At 42.5% G+C, this 24,976-nt stretch overlaps 1 protein-coding gene across 2 annotated transcripts in view; it reads right to left on the bottom strand.

Annotated features, from left to right (window-relative positions):
* Nucleotides 1-8,859: 8,859 nt before the first annotated feature.
* LOC133457540 (NACHT, LRR and PYD domains-containing protein 12-like) overlaps nucleotides 8,860-24,976 on the bottom strand; it is a 27,991-nt gene continuing 11,874 nt past the window's right edge. Inside the window, exons 2-11 of one of the 2 annotated variants that reach the window (XM_061736900.1) lie at nucleotides 22,429-22,530; nucleotides 20,359-20,478; nucleotides 19,130-19,203; nucleotides 16,364-18,152; nucleotides 15,267-15,443; nucleotides 11,753-11,929; nucleotides 11,442-11,618; nucleotides 10,299-10,472; nucleotides 9,982-10,155; nucleotides 8,860-9,619 (exon numbers count right to left, since the gene is read on the bottom strand). In XM_061736900.1, coding sequence (XP_061592884.1) covers nucleotides 9,610-9,619; nucleotides 9,982-10,155; nucleotides 10,299-10,472; nucleotides 11,442-11,618; nucleotides 11,753-11,929; nucleotides 15,267-15,443; nucleotides 16,364-18,152; nucleotides 19,130-19,203; nucleotides 20,359-20,478; nucleotides 22,429-22,530 — 2,974 coding nt within the window. In that variant the 3' untranslated portion in view covers nucleotides 8,860-9,609. The remainder of the gene's footprint in view (nucleotides 9,620-9,981; nucleotides 10,156-10,298; nucleotides 10,473-11,441; nucleotides 11,619-11,752; nucleotides 11,930-15,266; nucleotides 15,444-16,363; nucleotides 18,153-19,129; nucleotides 19,204-20,358; nucleotides 20,479-22,428; nucleotides 22,531-24,976) is intronic. The other variant, XM_061736901.1, reaches the window with a different exon arrangement.

Genomic DNA, 24,976 nt, shown 5'->3' with positions numbered 1-24,976 from the left:
GTACAGGACAGAGTTAGTACTACTACTACAGTCCAGGACAGAGCTAGTACTACTACAGTACAGGACAGAGCTAGTACTACTACTACAGTACAGGACAGAGCTAGTACTACTACTACAGTACAATACAGAGCTAGTACTACTACTACAGGACAGAGCTAGTACTACTACTACAGTACAGGACAGAGCTAGTACTACTATTACAGTACAGGACAGAGCTAGTACTACTACTACAGTACAGAGCTAGTACTACTACTACAGTACAGGACAGAGCTAGTACTACTACTACAGTACAGGACAGAGCTAGTACTACTACTACAGTACAGGACAGAGCTAGTACTACTACTACAGTACAGGACAGAGCTAGTACTACTACTACAGTACAGGACAGAGCTAGTACTACTACTACAGTACAGGACAGAGCTAGTACTACTACAGGACAGAGCTAGTACTACTACTACTACAGTACAGGACAGAGCTAGTACTACTACTACAGGACAGAGCTAGTACTACTACTACAGTACAGGACAGAGCTAGTACTACTACTACAGTACAATACAGAGCTAGTACTACTACTACAGTACAGAGCTAGTACTACTACTACAGTACAGGACAGAGGTAGTACTACTACTACAGTACAGTACAGAGCTAGTACTACTACTACAGTACAGGACAGAGCTAGTACTACTACTACAGTACAGGACAGAGCTAGTACTACTACTACAGTACAGGACAGAGCTAGTACTACTACTACAGTACAGGACAGAGCTAGTACTACTACAGGACAGAGCTAGTACTACTACTACTACAGTACAGGACAGAGCTAGTACTACTACTACAGGACAGAGCTAGTACTACTACTACAGTACAGGACAGAGCTAGTACTACTACTACAGTACAGAGCTAGTACTACTACTACAGTACAGGACAGAGCTAGTACTACTACTACAGTACAGGACAGAGCTAGTACTACTACTACAGTACAGGACAGAGCTAGTACTACTACTACAGTACATGACAGAGCTAGTACTACTACTACAGTACAGGACAGAGCTAGTACTACTACTACAGTACAGGACAGAGCTAGTACTACTACTACAGTACAGGACAGAGCTAGTACTACTACTACAGTACAGGACATAGCTAGTACTACTACTACAGTACAGGACAGAGCTAGTACTACTACTACAGTACAGGACAGAGCTAGTACTACTACTACAGTACAGGACAGAGCTAGTACTACTACTACAGTACAGTACAGAGCTAGTACTACTACTACAGTACAGAGCTAGTACTACTACAGTACAGGATAGAGCTAGTACTACTACTACTACAGTACAGGACAGAGCTAGTACTACTACTACAGTACAGGACAGAGCTAGCACTACTACTACAGTACAGGACAGAGCTAGTACTACTACTACAGTACAGTACAGAGCTAGTACTACTACTACACTACAGGACAGAGCTAGTACTACTACTACAGGAAAGAGCTAGTACTACTACTACAGTCCAGGACAGTGCTAGTACTACTACTACAGTACAGGACAGAGCTAGTACTACTACTACAGTACAGGACAGAGCTAGTACTACTACTACAGTACAGTACAGAGCTAGTACTACTACTACAGGAAAGAGCTAGTACTACTACTACAGTCCAGGACAGAGCTAGTACTACTACTACAGTACAGGACAGAGCTAGTACTACTACTACAGTACAGGACAGAGCTAGTACTATTACTACAGTACAGTACAGAGCTAGTACTACTACTACAGTACAGGACAGAGCTAGTACTACTACTACAGTCCAGGACAGAGCTAGTACTACTACTACAGTACATGACAGAGCTAGTACTACTACTACAGTACAGGACAGAGCTAGTACTACTACTACAGTACAGGACAGAGCTAGTACTACTACTACAGTACAGTACAGGACAGAGCTAGTACTACTACTACAGTACAGTACAGTACAGAGCTAGTACTACTACTACAATACAGGACAGAGCTAGTACTACTACTACAGTACAGGACAGAGCTAGTACTACTACTACAGTACAGGACAGAGCTAGTACTAGTACTACTACTACAGTACAGGACAGAGCTAGTACTACTACTACAGTACAGCACAGAGCTAGTACTACTACTACTACAGTACAGGACAGAGCTAGTACTAGTAATACTACTACAGTACAGGACAGAGCTAGTACTACTACTATAGTACAGCACAGAGCTAGTACTACTACTACAGTACAGGACAGAGCTAGTACTACTACTACTACAGTACAGGACAGAGCTAGTACTAGTACTACTACTACAGTACAGGACAGAGCTAGTACTACTACTATAGTACAGCACAGAGCTAGTACTACTACTACAGTACAGGACAGAGCTAGTACTACTACTACTACAGTACAGGACAGAGCTAGTACTAGTACTACTACTACAGTACAGGACAGAGCTAGTACTACTACTATAGTACAGCACAGAGCTAGTACTACTACTACAGTACAGGACAGAGCTAGTACTACTACTACTACAGTACAGGACAGAGCTAGTACTAGTACTACTACTACAGTACAGGACAGAGCTAGTACTACTACTATAGTACAGCACAGAGCTAGTACTACTACTACAGTACAGGACAGAGCTAGTACTACTACTACTACAGTACAGGACAGAGCTAGTACTAGTACTACTACTACAGTACAGGACAGAGCTAGTACTACTACTACAGTACAGGACAGAGCTAGTACTACTACTACAGTACAGCACAGAGCTAGTACTACTACTACAGTACAGTACAGGACAGAGCTAGTACTACTACTACAGTACAGGACAGAGCTAGTACTACTACTACAGTACAGGACAGAGCTAGTACTAGTACTACTACAGGACAGGACAGAGCTAGTACTACTACTACAGTACAGGACAGAGCTAGTACTACTACTACTACAGGACAGGACAGAGCTAGTACTACTACTACAGTACAGGACAGAGCTAGTACTACTACTACAGTACAGGACAGAGCTAGTAGTACTACTACAGTAGTAGATAATAATAATAATAATAATAATAATAATAATAATAATAATAATAATAATAATAATAATAATAATAATAATAATAATAATAATAATAATAATAATAATAATAATAATAATTCATTTTATTTAACGGCGCCTTTCATGTCACCCAAGGTCACCTTACAGAATAAAAACAAACAATACAATACAGGAAATATAATAGTAATACAGTAGAAATTATAATACATACACACATACACAATACATACAAATAGACAATCAAGGAGCAACAGTACAGATAACAGTATGGTGGGAGGTAGTGTGTGGTGACCGGTCAAAGTGAATGGGCAAGTTTAAACAGGTGAGTCTTGAGTTGCGTTTTGAATGTGGTGATGGAGTCTATTTGTCTTATGTGTGGGGGGAGGGAGTTCCAGAGTCTGGGTGCCGTACAACTGAAAGCTCGGGCACCCATGCTGCTAAGGTGTGAGGTGGGAGTGGAAAGAAGTCCAGCAGAGGTTGAGCGGAGGGTACGGGAGGGGGTGTATTCTTTCAGTAGGTCACAGAGGTAGGTGGGGGCTAGGTTGTGAAGGGCTTTGTGGGTGAGGAGGAGGTTTTTATAAATGATACGGTATTGGACTGGGAGCCAGTGGAGTTGGATAAGAACGGGGGTGATGTGATCAGATGACTTGGTGCGGGTGATGATCCGGGCGGCCGAGTTCTGTATGAGATAAGATAAGATAATCCTTTATTTCTTCCTCAAAGGGGAAACTCACTTTTGTTAGCAGCAGTAACTCAACACACACATGAAGGGGAGGGGGAAAAAAAGTAAAAGGTAAAAAATATATATAATTACAAAGTATGCACAGTAAATACAGTAAATTGAAAACAGAAACCGTGCAAAACAGCAGGTAGAATGTTGGTGAGGAAACAGACAGATATTTAACATATGGTTATTGTTATTGACCGTGTTACTGTCCGTTAATACTGAGATCTGGCTGGTTGTAGAGTCTGATGGAGCTGATGGAGCTGATGGAGCTGATGGAGCTGATGGAGCTCTCCATGGCCCTGACGGAGCTCTCCATGGTCCTACTGCAGTACAGGACAGAGCTAGTACTACTACTACAGTACAGGACATAGCTAGTACTACTACTACAGTACAGGACATAGCTAGTACTACTACTACAGTACAGGACAGAGCTAGTACTACTACTACAGTACAGGACATAGCCAGTACTACTATTGCAGTACAGGATAGAGCTAGTACTACTACTACAGTACAGGACAGAGCTAGTACTACTACAGTACAGAGCTAGTACTACTACTACAGTACAGAGCTAGTACTACTACTACAGTACAGGACATAGCTAGTACTACTACAGTACAGGACAGAGCTAGTACTACTACTACAGTACAGGACAGAGCTAGTACTACTACTACAGTACAGGACATAGCTAGTACTACTACAGTACAGGACAGAGCTAGTACTACTACTACAGTACAGGACATAGCTAGTACTACTACAGTACAGGACAGAGCTAGTACTACTACTACAGTACAGGACAGAGCTAGTACTACTACTACAGTACAGGACAGAGCTAGTACTACTACAGTACAGGACAGAGCTAGTACTACTACAGTAGTAGATAAGATAAGATAATCCTTTATTTCTCCCTCAATGGGGAAACTCACTTTTGTTAGCAGCAGTAGTGACAATTTTCACCTGTTTCAAGTAAATTTACACTTGAAATAAATAGAAAAATCTGCCAGTGGGACAAGATTTATCTTCTCATTACAAGCAAAAAAATCTTGTTCCACTGGCAGATTTTTCTACTTATTTTAAGTGAAAATCTACTTGAAACAGGTGAATATTGTTGTTTTTTCCTTGTTTTAAGGGTAATGAGATTTTTTTGACTAAAAATGAGACATTTTAACTAGAAATAAGACAAATATTCTTGTTAAGATTTTGAGTTTTTGCAGTGAGGGGAATAGCAGGCAGGCTTGAGGTGGAGATGAAATATTCTCCTGAGCTGAAATCCTCTTCGTTATAGTTCCAATTTGAAGCCACAATTGCATTTTTCTTGAACCCTCTACTTTTAAAAATATTTTAAAGTTAATCCAGTGTTTCTAAATTCCGGTCCTCGTGGCCCCCTGTCCTGCATGTTAGAGATGTTTCCTGCACCAACACACCTGATTCTAATTAAAGGTCCTCATTAGCCTCATTAGTCACCAAGGCTGAATTACAATCTCCACCCTAAACCCTCCAGCCCTGAACCCTCACAGACTTTAGTGACGTCAGCTGTACGTGATCAAGTGTGAGAGGGTGTGAGGGCTCCAAATGGTAGGAATAGGAATGGGACAGCACTTAGTAGAAACCAGAAACACGTCAGATCAATTTTTTTTATAAACTTTATTTAACATTTCAATTTACAAAATTCCTAGTCAGATAAGAATGTTACGTACCGCTATTATAAGTTTGGGAATGATCATCCTACGGATGTTTGAAAACAAAGTAGTAGCCTATATAAAGGAGCATAAAATTCAACAAAGAACACAATTTAAATATGCACATGTATTTCCTTGTTAATGTAGTGTATTTCTTTCAATCTACCCATACCAGCACATCCAGTATGCCAGGATCAATCACAGAGTAATTTCATTTTTGTAAGAGCGTGTAAACTGATGGTATCCTGAGTTAAATATTCCAGCTGTGTTATGACCATCTAAGATTACTTTCCATTTTGAGCATGATGTCATTTCATTTTTGGAAGAGAGCGTAAAAAATTATGGTAACCTGAGCTAAATATTTCACTATTTACTGCAACATTTTTTTTTAACTTGCTTAAATTGTTAGAATTTTGTGGTCATAAATAAATGAATAATCAAATTACTGCCTGACTTGTTTGTGTTGGATCTAAAACTATCTTGCTAGTATTTACATGTATGCATTTCTGTTAACAAAGGGAATCTTAATTCAAACACTGTACTCAGATTAAAGAAAAGCAAGTCTTGTTTATTCAACACCAGGTCAACTGAGGATTTGTCTAATGTAAAATGGAAACAAAATAAATTGAGCCTCAAATTATAAATAAAAAAATGATGAAGAAAACTACATTTTGTCCTCCATCTTCCCAAAAATGTCAATGAGCTTAGATAACTGGTCATCCCTCTTCTTGTCCCTCTCCTCCTCCTTTTCATCCAGCTCCCTCAGCCTCTTTTCTTGTCTTTAGTCTTGAAGAAAGTCCAAAACTTAATTTGTCCTTTTTTTGGTTTTCTTCCCTCCGTTTGTTGGTCGCTCTCTGTTTGTAAAGGAAATAATAGGAACGTTGAAAAATCATCACGGGACAACAGTTTCTGAATTTAAATCACCAGTGGGCTATGTATTTATACTTACAGGTGAACTTCTTTCGTCTCGCAGTCGCACATGGTTCCTTACGGTAAGTGAGAAGCAAGGGCTCAAAATGTCTGCCGGGAGCCCTCGCGCACTTAACCACTTTAGGAATGGGACAGCCCTGAACCCTTAACGACTTTAGGAATGGGACAGCCCTGAACCCTTAACGACTTTAGGAATGGGACAGCCCTGAACCCTTAACGACTTTAGGAATGGGACAGCCCTGAACCCTTAACGACTTTAGGAATGGGACAGCCCTGAACCCTTAACGACTTTAGGAATGGGACAGCCCTGAACCCTTACGCAAGTTGCGGGAGCGGGCACGTAAGTCTGTGAGTCTGTGAGGGGGAGATTGGAATTAAGCCCAAGGTCTGAACAGCTCTGTTGATGACACAGGTACTTGTATCACGGTGCTGAAGCAGGAAACACCTAAAACATGCAGGACAGGGACCAGGACCAGGATTGAGAAACACTGAGTTAATCTAATCTATTGTTTTTAATTACCACTTTCCTCTTCGTACCACTAGAGGGAGCTCACGTACCACTGGTGATACCCGTAGCACAGTTTCAGAGTGTAGGGCTTTGATTTTCTGACCACTTGTTTTATTTATTTAGTTTTTTTTTATTTTATATGTATTTTGTTCCTTTATACTTGTTTATATTTTTCATGTATTCTTAAATTCACTTTGGTGTATATTGTTAATTTTCTGCCGGACCAAGTACATTTCCCCACTTTGGTATTAATAAAAAAAAACATAACAACTTCCAGAGATTCCATTTTTAAACACAATGATTTTATATCTCCACTAGAGGGAGACATGTATTTAAACTTTTAATTATTCGTCCAATTTATTTTCTGAGCCACTAGATGGAGACAAACTATTTTTAATATTTACTGCTTTTTTGTCCAAGTTCTTTAAAACATTCAACACCCGTTCCTTGTTTTTAAACACACTTTTTTATTTTTCAACAAGCACTTAGACAGTCCTCAACGTACTTTCGTCAGACTTTATAAATGTCTCAGATTATTTAAAACATCACTTTTTCTTTACCGTTACAGGTTGCAAACATACATTCAGTTCAGCGTTCTCTGGACAGAAATGCTCACACATTAAATATTAGCATTTACAGGATTTCTAACCTCAGAAACTCCAACCCAAATAAAATGGATTTGTTCCGTGACTCGAACCTCGAAACATAGTAAAAATGAAATAGTTTCTACAAAGACTAGTCTTTCTTGATCTACATAAAAATCGCATGCGAAAAAGTTGCCTTAATTTTTTTAAAGTAGATCAAGCAAGATATTATTTACTGTGGTTGTTCTAGTTAAACAAATAAAACATGTTTCATCTAAACGTTGGTCAATCTACCCAATAGATTAAAATTGTTAAAGGAAAGGTAAATACAACAAGATCATTGCTTGTTGTTTGTGTGTAAATGAAAAGATTACTGGGATTACAGAAATACTGCTTGTTAAGGAAAAAATGCACAATGTCTTGTTTTTTGGAACAAATGCAGATTAAGTTCAAAACTAGATGTATTCATGTAAAGCAACAAACTTCATTTTTAATTGTTAATATCACAGATTTAAATATGTTATATTTACATGTGCTTAGATGTATTTTCTTCAGTGTACAGACACATCTCCAGTAATCACTTGGAAATGTAGCCCCACTATCTGCGCTGTCTCACAGGTTCCAGAGAGCATTCTTGATGCAACAGCTCAGGCGGGGTTACCTGGGTTCAAATCCATCAGAACCGTCTTGGTGGCTCCGCAGAGGGAACCAGGCAACGCTGACAGGCTCTTCGGGGGGGACAGATTCAACCGGTTTACCTCCTCCCCCCGACCTCACACCACTCCCTCATACCCCGCTGGGTGCATGGCCTCCCCCCAGGGTCATTAAAACACATCCAAACACACCTGTATTAGGTCATTCAAAGGTCATAACCCCCCCAGAACTCAGTAAACGGCTCCTCCACCGTCTGGTACGCAACCATCATCCTCATTGACAATCCAATTAACAGACCCCCCCAATTCCTCCATCAACAAGAACCCTGAAAAACATGGCAATCCTCACATTTTAAACGCTAAAATCAGAGATCAGAGTCCATTTCAAATATTGATCAACAAGTGTTGAACATTTGTGCTGATCATGTGTTTTAAATCAATTCAGTTCATCTATGTTGGCTTTAACTTTTTGGGTTCTTTCTTCATATCTGACGCATATTCAAGTGTTTTGTGCAGTTTGTGGTAAAATGAGACTGTAATCTATGTCAGTATTTCATTAAATAAAAGAGAGAGAGTGTGAAATGATCTCTCTTATGAAATAAAAGCAGATTTGTGCTGATGGTGAACAAGAGAATAAAAAGTGCCTTGTGATGGTCGGTGCTGCTCCTGGTACTGACACTAATCACAGACAAACACTTATTAACCACAGTAAACTGAACAAGAGAAAAGATCCAAGTTTTACTGAAGAATTTTGACTTTCTTTGAAACGTTAACAATCATCGTAATATCCAGAAAACATTTACAATATTTACTGGAACAAATTGAGGAACATTCATTGACCAAGTCAAGTTCATTTGTGTTTCGTGTTTCATGAACAAACGCTGTTATTTCCACAGATCTTTTCAGTCTCTCTCTTCATCAGTGACGTGGAGAGAAACTTTAAAAAACCGACGAAGCTGAAAACACGATAACAACAAATAAAGGGAAACTTGGAATGAAACGGAAATATGTAAATAAAAAGAAAACAGCGGCGGTCACGTGACTCGGTGGGGGAGACGGCTGCTGTGCTGAGCAGCTCCGCCGCGGCAGCGTAGACATTTATCCATCACTACATTAGTAGTAGGAACCTCCGTACTAGAACTCATCCAGACTTTACACAAAGTCCTTGAGGAACAATGTCGAGCAAACTCAAGTTCAAATTAAAGGCTACCTTTTGATGTACTGTTTTTTAATAATAATATAATGGCAATAAAGACCTTTTGACTTAACATGAAATACATGAATATATGAGAAGTTTGTAGAGCGCTGGAATTCAGAAACTATATACATCTTCATCTTCATCATCATCATCATCATCATCATCACGGTCCAGTCAGAGTTTGTCCACACAAACTGGTTCTGCTTCAACTCTGAGGACGATCAGGACACGTCTCATCCTCTCAGCACAAACACCGTCCCATTAACTCTCATCAGTCCCAGCTGGAGAGAAGAAGAAAGAAAAGAGGGGATGAAGGAGTGTTTGCAGAGATCTCTCCATCAGCACATCCAAGAGCTCAGAGTTCAGAGCTGCAGTGGAGCAGTCTGAACATCCTGGAAGGCCGTCAGCTGGAATACACCTTTATTTGTGGACACATGAACACCAGCACAACACCGGTCCACAACCAACATCTGGATCCTCTGATCCTGCAGCCTGTCATCATCCTCCTCTCACAGCTTTACTGGGGAAAGCAGCCGCTGAGAAGCTGCAGCTTCACTGGAAACACTGGATCTTTGATTTGATATCAGCTGGATTTAGTAGAAAACTGCTGGAAGCAGCAGGACCGACTCCAACCTCCACTGACCTGAGAGTCTGCAGCTGGTAGTCTGGACTCTGCACCAGACCATACAGCTGCTGCACATCTGCAGCCTGCAGGTTGTTGTATCTCAGGTTCAGATGTTTCAGATGGGAGGGGTTGGACTTCAGAGCTGAGACCAGAGAAGAACAGCTGATCCCTGACAGATCGCAGCTCCCCAACCTGAATAAAGACACCAGAGAAGAAGAAACCAGAGCGGTAAGATGGTCAGTGTGGATCAGCAGATCAGCCTGATGTCTGCAGGTTAGTATCAACACAACTTTCACATCAGATTCATCTGAACACACAACTAAAACATGTCTGACCCCAGAGTCTCCAGTCTGCAGTCTGGACTCTCCAGGAAACCACACAGATGTTTCACTCCTGAATCCTGCAGGTTGTTGGCACTCAGGTACAGATGTTTCAGATGGGAGGGGTTGGACTTCAGAGCTGAGACCAGAGAAGAACAGCTGATCTCTGACAACCTGCATTTCCTCAACCTGAATAAAGAAGAAACATGTTGATGACTTTTAATCACAGACTGCAGTTTAAACTTCAGTTTCACTTCAAATACAACCAAACATTTCTTCCAGGAGAAAAGAAAGAAATAACACTTGTGGACATGTTGAATTAAATGAAGTATATTAAATTAACCTCTAAAGGGAACTGATAAAGTTGGAGCAGGAAGAGTCTCTAGAAAGAGTATTTCTAGAAGTTTCCAGATGTGTTCAGGAACGATCTCCTGCAGCCGACTGTTTGACAGAGAACCTGAAGACTCTCCGACTGAAACACTCCTTAGTTTCATCTCTGTGTTTGTGGAGGATCTGTCTGGACGGACCTTTCAAAGTTTCTCCAATCTTTTTTTCTTTTTTCATTTATTAACATACAGTAAAAACAGCGACAAAAGACGACATCAGTTACAATGATATGTATCTAGGTGTGTGTGTGTGTGTGTGTGTGTGTGTGTGTGTGTGTGCGTGCTTGCGTGTGTGTGTGTGTGTGTGTGTGTGTGTGTGTGTGTGTGTGAGTGTGTGTGTGTGTGCGTGTGTGTGTGTGTAAATAACATGATGAGAGTAGATAAATAAATTAAGAATGTTAATTCGAGAATAAATAAGTAAACAAATAAATAATTATCATATAGAGTGGTGTAGCACGATATAATATAAATATAGCATAATAATATAGTAATATCCTGATATAACATAATAATTTTCATAATATTATAACATATAACAAAATTATATCACCATACTATAATATATAACAATATAATAATACTATAGTTTAACATCCCATGAGATCTCATAACTTCATATAATAATACATTATGAAACAATACATCATGATAATGCCAAGAATAATTATTATAATTAGAATTGGTAATTTAAGTATTAAATGAGGGGTGAGGTCGGACCGGGGCGTCAGGGAAGCGAGCAGGAGGCTCCAATCTTTTACATCTGTGAACTGACCCCAGAGTCTCCAGTCTGCAGTCTGGACTCTCCAGGAAACCACACAGATGTTTCACTCCTGAATCCTGCAGGTTCTTGTTCCAGCTCAGGTCCAGATATTTCAGATGGGAGGGGTTGGACTTCAGAGCTGAGACCAGAGAAGAACAGCTGATCTCTGACAGACTGCAGTCCTCCAACCTGAATAAAGACACAAGAGAAGAAGAAACCAGAGCAGTCAGATGGTCAGTGTGGATCAGCAGATCAGCCTGATTTCTGCAGGTTAGTGTCAACACAACTTTCACATCAGATCACACAACTAAAACATGTCTAACCTCAGAGTCTCCAGTCTGCAGTCTGGACTCTCCAGGAAACCACACAGATGTTTCACTCCTGAATCATGCAGGTTCTTGTTGTCACTCAGGTCCAGATGTTTCAGATGGGAGGGGCTGGACTTCAGAGCTGAGACCAGAGAAGAACAGCTGATCTTTGACAAACTGCAGCGCTGCAAGCTGAACAAAAAGTAAAACATGTTAAAGTCTCATCAGAGAAGTGTTTCTTCAAATATCAACTTTGTCATCAGGTCCATGTGGGTCACCACCGTATCTGGACTTTATAAAACAGGTTTTACAGTTTTGTTACATCCATGATGTGGGTTCCTGGTTGTTCCTCTGACATGTTCACCTTTACTGAACATCCTGAGCTTTTCTGGTCCAAGTCTGACACTAGATTAAGATGAAAACACCAACATACACACCAATCCTTTTGATTAGTGTTGATGTTAAAATATTATCCAAAGCAGCAGTTTAGAGATCAGAAGCTGATCTAGCAACAATTATTAACACCAGAATGGATCTGTGGAGAACTGCTGGACTTTATATCATGTGTCCAGTTTTATATCATTTATGCAGGATTCCTGAGGTTTTTATCATAATCATCGTTTTATCTTATAAAGAGTTAAAATGATGTTTTCTGAGAGCAGAAGGATAAGATATTAAAATACTTTATAAATGTGTCATTTATAATTTGACTTATCTTGCAAACACCTAATAATTCTTTTAAAACTGAGTTTATCAGTTAATATCTTACTGTTAGTTAAAGATAAGAATGATTGAATTCTGTATATTTATCAGACTAATTCAACAGATTCTGAAGTCTGTGTGAAACTAAACATCAGGTTGTTCTGTATCGCTTGCACTTGAAAAGTCTTTGCTTGAACAACTAATGATCTGCTTGATTAAAGGACATTTCTGAATTAAAACCACACGGGAGGATCTAAGACACTTCCTGTCATGACGATCACTTTGACGCTCCACCTGTAGCCGTCAGTCCAACCTGTCCAGGTCTGAGGCCTCGTTTGCACGCAGCAACAACGCTGGTGTTTTCATCAGTTTTAGCCGTTCGTTTACACGAAAACGAAGCTCAAAGTCTCCAAAAACGATCACTTCTGAAAACTCCGGCCAAAATGGAGATTTACAAAAACTCCATCTTCACGTTTTGCTTGTAAACGGAGAGAAACGGAAATTTAGGCTTCAGAACGTCACATTATGCGACAGAAACGTCACCATGTGTTTATGGTTTGTTTGTCCGCTGTGATCATGATGGATTAAAGCAGTGCTGGTTTTTACTTTTGTGCAAACACTTTTCATCTGTTGCATTTGCATTCACAACTGCTGTATTATGTGGAGGAGCAGAGGAGAAGGAGTGCTCGGAGCTCTGCAATACATCAACTTTATCTCCAACCAGGACAAAGGGTTGCCTGGCAACGGCGGCGCCGTCATTTCTGGATCTGACCAAGACGAACCACTCACTGGTGAGAAAACTCAGAAAACGAAGGAGTTGTCCCGGAGGAATGGTGTGAGAACTTCAGGATGTCGCGGTCATCGCTACTGTCCCTTTAGGAGTTACTGCACCCCCACATAGAAGGTCAGACCACTTTCATGCCGTCCTCGGTCAGTGTAATGAAAAAAGTAGCTGCACCCTCTACTATTTAGCTGACGAGGGTGGACTGCACAAAACAGCAAACGCATTTGCTCTATCTAGTATTTGTGCAGGTTCATGTAAATGAAGAGATTTTGAAAACAATCTGATGTAAATTATGGTATTTTTAAAAACGTAGAGGGGGAAATATCAGTTTTTGTAAATACCCGGCTATGTGTAAACATGACCTAAGGCAGGGATGGACAACTGCAGTCCTCGACTGCTGTACTGCTGAATATTTTCCTGTTTAATCACACAGGAATACAAGTGGCCGTACTTTGGTGTGGTTAAGACAAAAAGACGGTCAAACAGTCCCGGACTGGAGCCTACAGAGCTGGAAGCTCAGAGAAGAGGACCGCGGTTCACGGACGGAGAGCCATTCTGTCAGAGCAGGAGTTGGGATGGGAGGAGGCCGAGCCAGAGCGAGCCAGGACGTGCCAGGAGGGGCCTGAGCGCGGCAGAGCTGCCGTCCCGACCACCACATCCTGACCAGGATCGGGACGGAAGATTTCAGCACACTCAATGTTTGGAAAGTTTATTTCTGCTTTCTTAATGTTTTGAAAATTCATTTCTGCGTTTTTTGAGGGTTTACTTGAAAAACAATTACATTGATTTTATTTAACAAATTTATGTAAATTAATAAACAATGCCTTTACTTAAGTTTTGGCAAAATGTTAAATGATCTCTGGGTCTCATTTATTGTAATGAGGATATTATTGTGTTAGTACTGGTTGATGAATCTTATTAGGTGCAGCTTCGTGGTTTCCACCTGTAACCAGACCGAACCCAAGCACCACCGTCCTCTAGGAAGTAACACAGAGTGGCTGTGATGCTGATACGTTTGTTTCACCAGGTTCTCCAGGTTAGGGTTAGGGTTAGGGTTAGGGCTGTGATGTTAGGGTTAGAGTTAGGGTTAGGGTTAGGGCTGTGATGGTGATACATTTGTTTCACCAGGTTCTCCAGGTTAGGGTTAGGTTTAGGGTTAGGACTGTGATGGTGATACATTTGTTTCACCAGGTTCTCCAGGTTGGGGTTAGGGTTAGGGCTGTGATGGTGATACATTTTTTTCACCAGGTTCTCCAGGTTAGGGTTAGGGTTTAGGGTTAGGGTTAGGGCTGTGATGGTGATACATTTGGTCTTTTGGTGACCTGTTTCATGTTTTATTTTGAAAGTACATCCTTGTGTGTTTGGTTCTTTCTTTGACTCCCCTTGGTCCCGTCCATCCTGATTGTTTGCACCTGTGTCTCAGTCCTTGAGAGGACATGTGTCTCTTCCTGGCTGTTGGTCTGTCTGTCTTCATTCCTGCTCTCTTTCAGTCCCGGCTGGTTGTCAGTCTGATGCCTCCCAGTCATCTTCACCATTCTCTCATTTCTGTTAGATAACTTTTTCTGGGTGTTTATGTTTTGTTAAAATAAAGGACTTTGCTGCCATCTGTCACCTTTGGGTTTCCTGCATTTGGGTTCTGTAAAATCAACTCATGACAAAACCTGCAGCTGTTTTAAAACTAGTTCAGACTCAGGAAACTGCAGATTACACACACAAGAAAGTACAAAGTACTTATCAAACATGTACATGGGCCTGATGTGCTGGGTTAATGTTTAATACACTTTTTAACATGTTTCTTTCTTTTATAATAAACTAGTTTCTCTCCTGTTTACATCTAAACTGGTTTTTCTCCTGTTTACATCTAAAATATTATTATATAACAATCTTCAGACTTTTATAGACACAGAACCTTTCTAAAAAAAAAAATAACATTTGTTATCAGATATTAAATATTTCTGGAAATTCTTTTGAATTAAAGTAGTTTTGTGACATCTTTGGAGGATGATAAGTGGATAAATGTGGAAACATCTCCAGTGGACTGACCTCAGAGTCTCCAGTCTACAGTTTGGACTCTCCAGTCCACCAGACAGAACCTTCACTCCTGAATCCTTCAGGTCCCGGTTCTGACTCAGGTCCAGTTCTGTCAGATGGGAGGGGTTGGACTTCAGAGCGGACGCAACAACTTCACAGTGAGTCTCTGAGAGTCCACAACCAACACATCTGTGATGAGAGAAAAGATGATGTCAGTTGTAATAAAGTCTGAGTTAAAGCCAGACTGAACACATCTGTTAACATCTGCAGACTTTGTTTGGATCTGCAGATGAAGGAGGGAACCGGCTTCGTTAACGTCTACGTCTGTCAGAGTCATCTGAAAACATTGGATTTAGGACATAAACTAATTTATTCTTGGACATTTTTCACTCTGAACATCTTGAATGAAAGTGAACCAGTGTAGAGCTGAACTTTTCTCAAGTATCCAGATAAAAGATCTTCAAGATTTTAAGCTATATTTAGTATTTTTCTGACTCCTGGACTAGTTTTTCTTGTATTTTGTGTTCAGGTCTCTTAAAGGAGACATTAGTCTCACAGAGACTTCAGCATTGATCAGAGATTGATAAAGAAGTTCTCGTATGAAGCTGTAAACGTCTTCATGCTGCTCTCCTCTACAGCAACAACACAAACACCTGTCCCCTTCTGTCTCAGACAAACTTTCATTCATAATCAATGAAGCTGCACTCGGGAAATTCACAAGTGCAGCTTCTGGTACGACCAGCAGTTTATGGAGGATTCATGGGATTTGAAGCCTTCATATCTGGACTTACAGGACGGTGCAGGAGATCACAGAACCAGAGTTACTAGAACTAAGGTCTCTTACCAAGTACACGTGTGTCCACAAAACCCCCCAGTGGTTCTGATGTTTCATCTTTCTCCGTTACACAGATTCATCTCTGAGCAGCAGAAACATCAACTAGATCAAGTGTTTGAAACATGAACCTCTGGTTGACGTGACTTGAGGTGACCCAGAATAAAACAAACACATCTGATTTCAAAAGTTTTCATTTGAAGATCAAAACAAGATTTAAAGAACTAAACTGCTAATTTACACTAACTGATGGTGTTATTGATCCATCTGGACTCACCGAGCCTTTCTGCAGTTCCTCACAGCTGGAATCAGTCTCCGTCGACCCCCTGGTGTTGTTGTCTTGTACTTGTTCAGGTCCAACTCATCCAGAACCTCTGACATCTGCAGCATGTAGGCCAGAGCTGAACACTGGATATCAGAGAGCTTCTCCTCTGATCTGTTCTCTGACTTCAGGAAATGTTGGATCTGCTGATGAACTGAGAGGTCGTTCATCTCCACCAGACACTGGAAGATGTTGATGCTTCTGTCAGGAGAGATATCATCAGTGTTCATCTCCTTCAGGTTGTTGATGACTCTCTGGATGGTTCCTGGACGGTTCTTCCTCTGGTTCAGCAGACCTCCTAACAGTCTCTGGTTGGACTCCACAGAAAGACCATGAAGGAAGCGGACAAACAGGTCCAGGTGGCCATTTTTACTCTCCAGGGATTTCTGCATGACTCTCTCCAGGAAGTCATCCAGAGATGAGTATCTGTCTTCTCCCAGGAAGTTCTTCAGCACATCTGTGTTTCCGGTGGACCAACAGTGGAGCACGTAGACTGCAGCCAGGAACTCCTGGATGCTCAGATGAACAAAGCAGTAGACGGGTTTCTGGAAGACCTCACACTCTCTCCTGAAGATCTGGGTACAAACTCCTGAGTACACCGAGGCCTCTGGGACATCAAGACCACACTGCTGCAGGTCTTCTTGGTAGAACATGATGTTTCCTTTCTCCAGATGTTGAAACGCCAGCCTCCCCAGCTTCAGGAGAAGGTCCCTGTCAGCCTCCGTCAGCTCCTGTGGACTCGTCTCATGTCCCTCCTGGTACTTGTTCTTCTTCCTCTTGGTCTGGACCAGCAGGAAGTGGGAGAACATGTCAGTCAGGGTCTTGGGCAGCTCTCCTCTCTGCTCTGTGGTCAACATGTGGTCCAGAACTGTAGCAGTGATCCAGCAGAAGACCGGGAGTTGACACATGATGTGGAGGGTTCTGGATGTCTTCATGTGGGAGACGATGCTGCTGGACCGCTCTTCATCCCTGAACCTCCTCCTGAAGTATTCCTCCTTCTGGCCGTCGGTGAAGCCTCGTACTTCTGTCACCCTGTCCACGTGTTTGTGAGGGATCTGATTGGCTGCTGCAGGTCTGGAAGTGATCCAGATGAGAGCTGAGGGAAGCAGGTTCCCCTGGATGAGGTTGGTCAGCAGCACGTTGACCGATGAGCTCTGTGTGACGTCAGACACCACCGGACCGTTGTTGAAGTCCAGGGAACGTCTGCTTTCATCCAGGCCGTCAAAGATGAACAACGGTTTCCCGGCAGCCAGCTGCTCTGCTGTGAGCTTCTGTAACGATGGATGGAAAACCTGGATCAGCCTGAGAAGACTGAGCTGCTCATCTCTGATCAGGTGCAGCTCCCTGAACGAGAGCAGAATCACCACGGTGACGTCTTGGTTCTCCGAGCCCTCGGCCCAGTCCAGAGAGAACTTCTGAACCGAGAAGGTTTTCCCAGCGCCAGCGACGCCGTTGGTCAGAACCACTCTGATGGCTCCACGTTGGTCAGGTAAGGCTTTAAAGATGTCCTGGCACCTGATTGGAGCGTCATGGAGGCTCTTCATCCTGGAAGCTGTCTCCAGCTGCCTCACCTCATGTTGGGTATCAACCTCTCCACTCAGTCCCTCTGTGATGAAGAGCTCCGTGTAGATCATGTTGAGGAGGGTTCTACTTCCTGTTTCATCAGTTCCTTCAGTCACATGTTCACATCTGCTCCTCAGACTGGTCTTATGTTCATCTAGGACCTGCTGCAGACCAGCATCTGCTGAAAAACAGAATGAAGAGGAGGTCAGAGAGATACAAACTCCTACTGCAGTCAGTGATGGGGGGCCTCCAGGAGCTAAACCAACCCGGTTTAGGAACCGGTTTGACCGCTCAGTCCACCGATGCCGGTGAAGGGTCAAGACCACCTAAGTTTCATCGCCCTGCAGACTGCAGGTACCGTTCAAGAATGTGGAAAACATAAACACTGGTCACTGCCAGGACAACCATCTGAAACCCCCAAGACGAAGGTCACCACGGTTGTATCAGGTAACAGACATCGAACGGTGGAAAACATCGGTCGTTGATGAGAGGAACATTGTGAGAATTTTCAGGTTAAACCCTAAAACAAACATATGACGTCCACAATGCTACACACACTGAACCGTGATGAGACCTGAGCTGGAGCACCGACGTTCATGCTCCCGGTTGAGTCCAAGGAGGAACAAAGAAAACAAGCAGGTTATCTACCGGATCCAGACCTGCAGGTCCTCTACAGACCACTAGGGTCCAGATCCAGACCTGCAGGTCCTCTACAGACCACTAGGGTCCAGATCCAGACCTGCAGGTCCTCTACAGACCACTAGGGTCCAGATCCAGACCTGCAGGTCCTCTACAGACCACTAGGGTCCAGATCCAGACCTGCAGGTCCATTATTATTTCATAAAACAAGGAAACAGCTGATGAGCGTAACAGCAGCAGCAGGACGTCACATGTAGGATTTATATTTGAAAGATGAGTAGCTGGAGAGACGCAGACGTCCACCAGCTGCCCAGCCTCAGAGCCGAGGACGCCATAAACCGGCGTACGTCTGGAACCACAAAGGATGATGGTCCATGTTTGAACAACTGGACACAGAAATGACAAACCGAGCGTACGCTCTGATGCATCAGAGGTTTTAAAAAGCTCTGATGCATCAGAGGTTTTAAAAACCTCTCATGCATCACCATGACGACTCTTCAGACGGATGGACGGTCTCACCTTGTGGAGGACTTGCTCTGGATCTTATTCCATCTCCCAGATATTCCGATGAAGTCGACTGGTATGAGCTCCGTCTGCAGAACCAGCGTCCACACAGGGTTTATTGGAAAAACATCTCAGATTTAATATCCACGATGACTGAACTGAACTATGGGTCAGAAAATCCATCTTTCTACTTTATTGTTCACATTTTCAAACTGAATAAGTCTTTACAATCTGTCAAACTGCCTTCAAAAACACAGCAGCAGGAGACTTCATGGCCTCAGCTTCTAACGCTGGCCTATTCTATCCATTCTAGTATTTATCAAGTTCTGCAGAAGCAGAGGTGATGAATCTCCTCCTTTTGTCTTTATTGACAGTAGTTTGTGCAACTTTTTGAAGTTATATTGTACGCACCAATAACGTGGGAGCTGACAGATGGAGATTCTTGTACATGCAGGCGTATTTACAGACTTTTCTATACACTTACAAAGCTAACATTTACAGTTGTTTGTAGAGACCCAATAATCCACAAGGTGTACTGACGATAAAGGACTATTCTATTCGATTATAGTCTATTCTAGGTGTGTCCTTCCAATTAAAGTAAAATGAAATCAGGATTAAAAATGCTGACCATAATTCTTATATCTGGATATATTTCATACATTTTTAAGGTTTCCTAAAAACCAGAGAGCGCAGGCGGAAGTGGGAACTTTCCCTACGAAGGGAGAGGTTTTCTGCCTCTGACAGGAAACTCTGCAGTGAGATTTCTACTTGGTGGTTTCAACAAGTTGCATGTCTTGATGGATATTTTTAAAGGGAAATAAATGTAAATATATGTCACAAATGTCCCAATGTTTATGTCCAACATGTTACAGACATTGAAGAGTATAAAAAGTCCAATTGTATATTAACAATATAAATATTACTAATATAACAAATAATTTGAATTATTACATGTTTAACATATAGTAATAAAATTTTAATACACTGGTATTTGTAATATTCTTACATACATATATTCCTACACACACACACACACACACACACACACACACACACACACACACACACACACACACACACACACACACACACACACACATATTTCATTTATTCTGCCATTCTATCCGCTGAGTTTTAGTAGTCTAGATATTGATTTATTATGTATATCTATGAAATAAACCACCACGGACAGAAAATATAAAGTCATGATGAGTCATAGAATCAGTTAACAACAGTTGTCTTACTTTGTGTCTGAAGATCCAGGTTCTTTACTGAACCCTACAGGTTTGTCCATGGACCGGTCACTCTTCATAGACAGACAGCTGGATCCTGGAGACTCTGGTCTCTGACTGCAGTACCGACCTCTGCAAACACAAATTCACATCAGTCACTTGTAATATTGATGAGGACCTCGACACAAGATCTCCAACCCTGAGAGCCAGTGTCCTGCATGTTTTAATGTTTCCCTGCTTCAGCACGGCCTCATACAAATGACTGATACAAATGACTGATACAAATAACTGATACAATGTCTCTTCAATCTGATTTCTTCACCTCTGCCTTCAAGCGAGCTCGGGTCACCCCACTGCTGAATAAACAAACGCTCAACCCTGCCCAGGTTGAAGACTACCGTCTGGTCTCCCTGCTCCCATTCAGGTTTACTCTTCTAGAAAAAGCCGTCTTCAGTCAGGTCTGACGGTTCCTTCATGACAAATGTCTGTATGATCCACATCAGTCAGGCTGTAGGCAGTACCCACTCAGTTTAACATCAGTCAGGCTGTAGGCAGAACAACTCAGCTGAAACTGCTCTTCTTTCAGTAACTGAGTCACTACTCCCAGATTTGCTGGTCTATCCTCAGTCTTCATACTGCTTGACCTGTCCGGTGCCTTTGACAACGTCAATCCCCACATCTTCCCCTCCACATTCTCAAATCTTGGCCTTTCAGGATCTGTCCTCTTGTGGTTCATGTCTGACCTTGCAGGAAGATCCTTCAGAGTATCATGGCAAGCACAAGTGTCCAGATCACATGAGCTTGCAGCAGGGGTGGCACAGGGATCTGTTCTTGGCCATATCCTCTTTTCACGATACCACATCGCACTAGGTGAACTCATCAGCTGTAATGGCTTCTACTACCACTGCTATGCAGATGATACCCACCTCTTCCTTTGCTCCCTGTCTGATGAAATTGCCGTGTCAAGACAAATATCAGCATGTCTTTCTGACATCTCTGCATGGATGAAGGACTGCCAACTTCAGCTAAACTTGTCCCAGTCTGAGCTTATTGTCTTCCCAGCCAGTCATTCCTTACCTGCTCAGATAAGTGTGCAGTTGGATAACATCACACTTGTGCCCACATCTCGTGCTAGGAATCTTGGTGTGATGTTATACAGCCAGCTGACCTTTAAGGACCACGATGCTTCGTTTTTCCCTTCTTGCCGATTTGCTCTTTACAACATCAGGAAAATCAGACTCTACCTTGGAGAATGTATGACACTATGCTCAGCTAGTAGAAGACACATGGTGCTTCCACCACAATGTGGTGTGGAATTAGTAGCCAGACTTTTCTCCTCCATTGTTCCCTGATGGTGAATGGACCTACCAAGTTCTGTCTGTTCCACAGGGTCTATAACTACTTTTAAGAGCAAGCTAAAGACTCAGCTTTTCAAGGAGCATTTCTGCATCTAGTAAATGTATCTTCTCATCAGTATGACTTAGGAGAGATGTCCAGCTCTTAGCAGGACTAAACCCTGAAAAAGCTGCATGCACTTATCCCAATATGATATCATGTTGGTGAATTTAAGACCTAGTTTTGCTGTATAAAGGGAATGTTGTAGGGTGGTAAGGGAACCAAACAAAATCCTCTAGCACTAGCATGGTGGCACCAATGTCTAACTAGACTGACGGCAGTCTGACCAGCCATTATCCATGCTGGACCCTCCTAAGTAGTAGTAGTAGTAGTAGTAGTAGTAGTAGTAGTGGTAGTAGTAGTGGTAGTAGTACTAATACTACAAGGTAACCAAACCTCCTCAAATCCCTGTTTCAGTAGTTTCCTATTTCACCAACGAGTACTAATGTCCTAAAACTGCTGCAGACTCTCCTGGATCTGGAGAGGTGTTTCATCCTGAACCAAACTCTGGTCTCTGAACCAAGCAGGACCACATGGTTGAGGACCACAGAGGACTCCGTGGTGGAAAAACAGGAACCACAAGGAGCAAGTGATGTTTGAAGAAACTAAAACGTAAAATAAACCCCCACGTACAGAAAATGTAAAGTCATGATGAGTCATAAAATCAGTTAACAAAATTTTTCTTACCTTGTGTTACTGAACCCTGCAGGCTTGTCCATGGACCGGTCACTCTTTATAGACAGACAGCTGGATCCTGGAGGCTCTGGTGTCTGACTGTGGTACTGACCTCTGCAAACACAAATTCACATCAGTCACTCGCAATATTGATGAGGACCACGGCAGAAGATCTCCAACACTGAGAGCCAGTGTCCTGCATGTTTTAATGTTTCCCTGCTTCAACACAGCCTCATACAAATGACTGATACGAATGACTGATACAAATGACTGATAGAAATGACTGATACAATGATTCTCTTCAATCTGATGTCTTCACCTCTGCCTTCAAGCGAGCTCGGGTCACCCCACTGCTAAATAAACCAACGTTCAACCCTGCCCAGGTTGAAGACTACCGTCCGGTCTCACTGCTCCCATTCAGGTCTACTCTTCTAGAAAGAGCCGTCTTCAGTCAGGTCTGTCGGTCCCTTCATGACAAATGTCTGTATGATCCACATCAGTCAGGCTGTAGGCAGAACTCACTCAGTTTAACATCAGTCAGACTGTAGGCAGTACCCACTCAGCTGAAACTGCTCTTCTTTCAGTAACTGAGTCACTACAGGCTGCCCGATCTGCTGGTCTATCCTCAGTCTTCATACTGCTTGACCTGTCCGGTGCCTTTGACACCGTCAATCACCACATCTTCCTCTCCACACTCTCAAAGCTTGGCATTTCAGGATCTGTCCTCTTGTGGTTAATGTCTGACCTTGCAGGAAGATCCTTCAGAGTATCATGGCAAGGACAAGTGTCCAGATCACATGAGCTTGCAGCAGGGGTGCCCCAGGCATCTGTTCTTGTCCCTCTTCTCTTTTCAATGTACACCATCGCACTAATCATCAGCTGTAATGGCTTCTACTATCACTGCTATGCAGATGATACCCACTTCTTCCTTTGCTCCCTGCCTGATGAAATTGCCGTGTCAAGGCAAATATCAGTATGTCTTTCTGATATCTCTGCATGGATGAAGAACTGCCAACTCCAGCTAAACTTGTCCCAGACTGAGCTTATTGTCTTCCCAGCCAGTCATTCCTTACCTGCTCAGATAAGTGTGCAGTTGGATAACATCACACTTGTGCCCACGTCTCATGCTAGGAATCTTGGTGTCATGTTAGACAGCCAGCTGACCTTTAAGGACCACGTTGCTTCGTTTTTCCCTTCTTGCAGATTTGCTCTTTACAACGTCAGGAAAATCAGACTCTACCTTGGAGAATGTATGACACTATGCTCAGCCAGTAGAAGACGCATGGTGCTTCCACCACAATGTGGTGTGGAATCAGTAGCCAGACTTTTCTCCTCCATTGTTCCCTGATGGTGAATGGACCTACCAAGTTCTGTCTGTTCCACAGGGTCTATAACTACTTTTAAGAGCAAGCTAAAGACTCAGCTCTTCAAGGAGCATTTCTGCATCTAGTAAATGTATCTTCTCATCAGTATGACTTAGGAGAGATGTCCAGCTCTTAGCAGGACTCAACCCTGAAAAAGCTGCATGCACCTATCCCAATAATATGATATCATATTGGTGAATTTAAGACCTAGTTTTGCTGTATAAAGGGAATGTTGTAGGGTGGTAAGGGAACCAAACAAAATCCTCTAGCACTAGCATGGTGGCACCAATGTGTAACTAGACTGACGGCAGTCTGACCATCCATTATCCATGCTGGACCCTCCTAAGTAGTAGTAGTAGTAGTAGTAGTAGTAGTAGTAGTAGTAGTGGTAGTAGTACTAATACTACAAGGTAACCAAACCTCCTCAAATCCCTGTTTCAGTAGTTTCCTATGTCACCAACGAGTACTAATGTCCTAAATCTGCTGCAGACTCTCCTGGATCTGGAGAGGTGTTTCATCCTGAACCAAACTCTGGTCTCTGAACCAGCAGGATCACATGGTTGAGGACCACAGAGGACTCTGTGGTGGAAAAACAGAATCAAAATGCATTTTTATGCAGAAGCTCAAAATATTGTTTTCAACCTGATCTCACAAAAATCTGTGAAATCCCCAGGACCGCGTACATACTCGACCATAAACCATGCAGCGACGTAGCAAGTGGTGTCCCAATCCCTAGGGAAGATTACAAAGCCCTACCCCCTTGTGGCTTCATTTTGAGGGTGAAGTGGTTGTGGGTGAGGGCTAGTGGTAGTGAGTGAGGGCTAGTGGTAGTGAGTGAGGGCTAGTGGTAGTGAGTGAGTGCTAGTGATAGTGAGTGAGGGCTAGTGGTAGTGAGTGAGGGCTAGTGGTAGTGAGTGAGGGCTAATGGTAGTGAGTGAGGGCTAATGGTAGTGAGTGAGGGCTAGTGATAGTGAGTGAGGGCTAGTGATAGTGAGTGAGGGCTAGTGATAGTGAGTGAGGGCTAGTGGTAGTGAGTGAGGGCTAGTGGTAGTGAGTGAGGGCTAGTGGTAGTGAGTGAGGGCTAGTGGTAGTGAGTGAGGGCTAGTGATAGTGAGTGAGGGCTAGTGGTAGTGAGTGCGGGCTAGTGGTAGTGAGTGAGGGCTAGTGGTAGTGAGTGAGGGCTAATGGTAGTGAGT

This window comes from Cololabis saira, chromosome 12 (assembly GCF_033807715.1).
Source record: "Cololabis saira isolate AMF1-May2022 chromosome 12, fColSai1.1, whole genome shotgun sequence".
In the NCBI taxonomy this organism is placed as follows: Eukaryota; Metazoa; Chordata; class Actinopteri; order Beloniformes; family Belonidae; genus Cololabis; species Cololabis saira.
The sequence above is the reverse complement of the archived record's forward strand: the minus strand, read 5'-3'. Positions and strand labels throughout refer to the sequence as shown.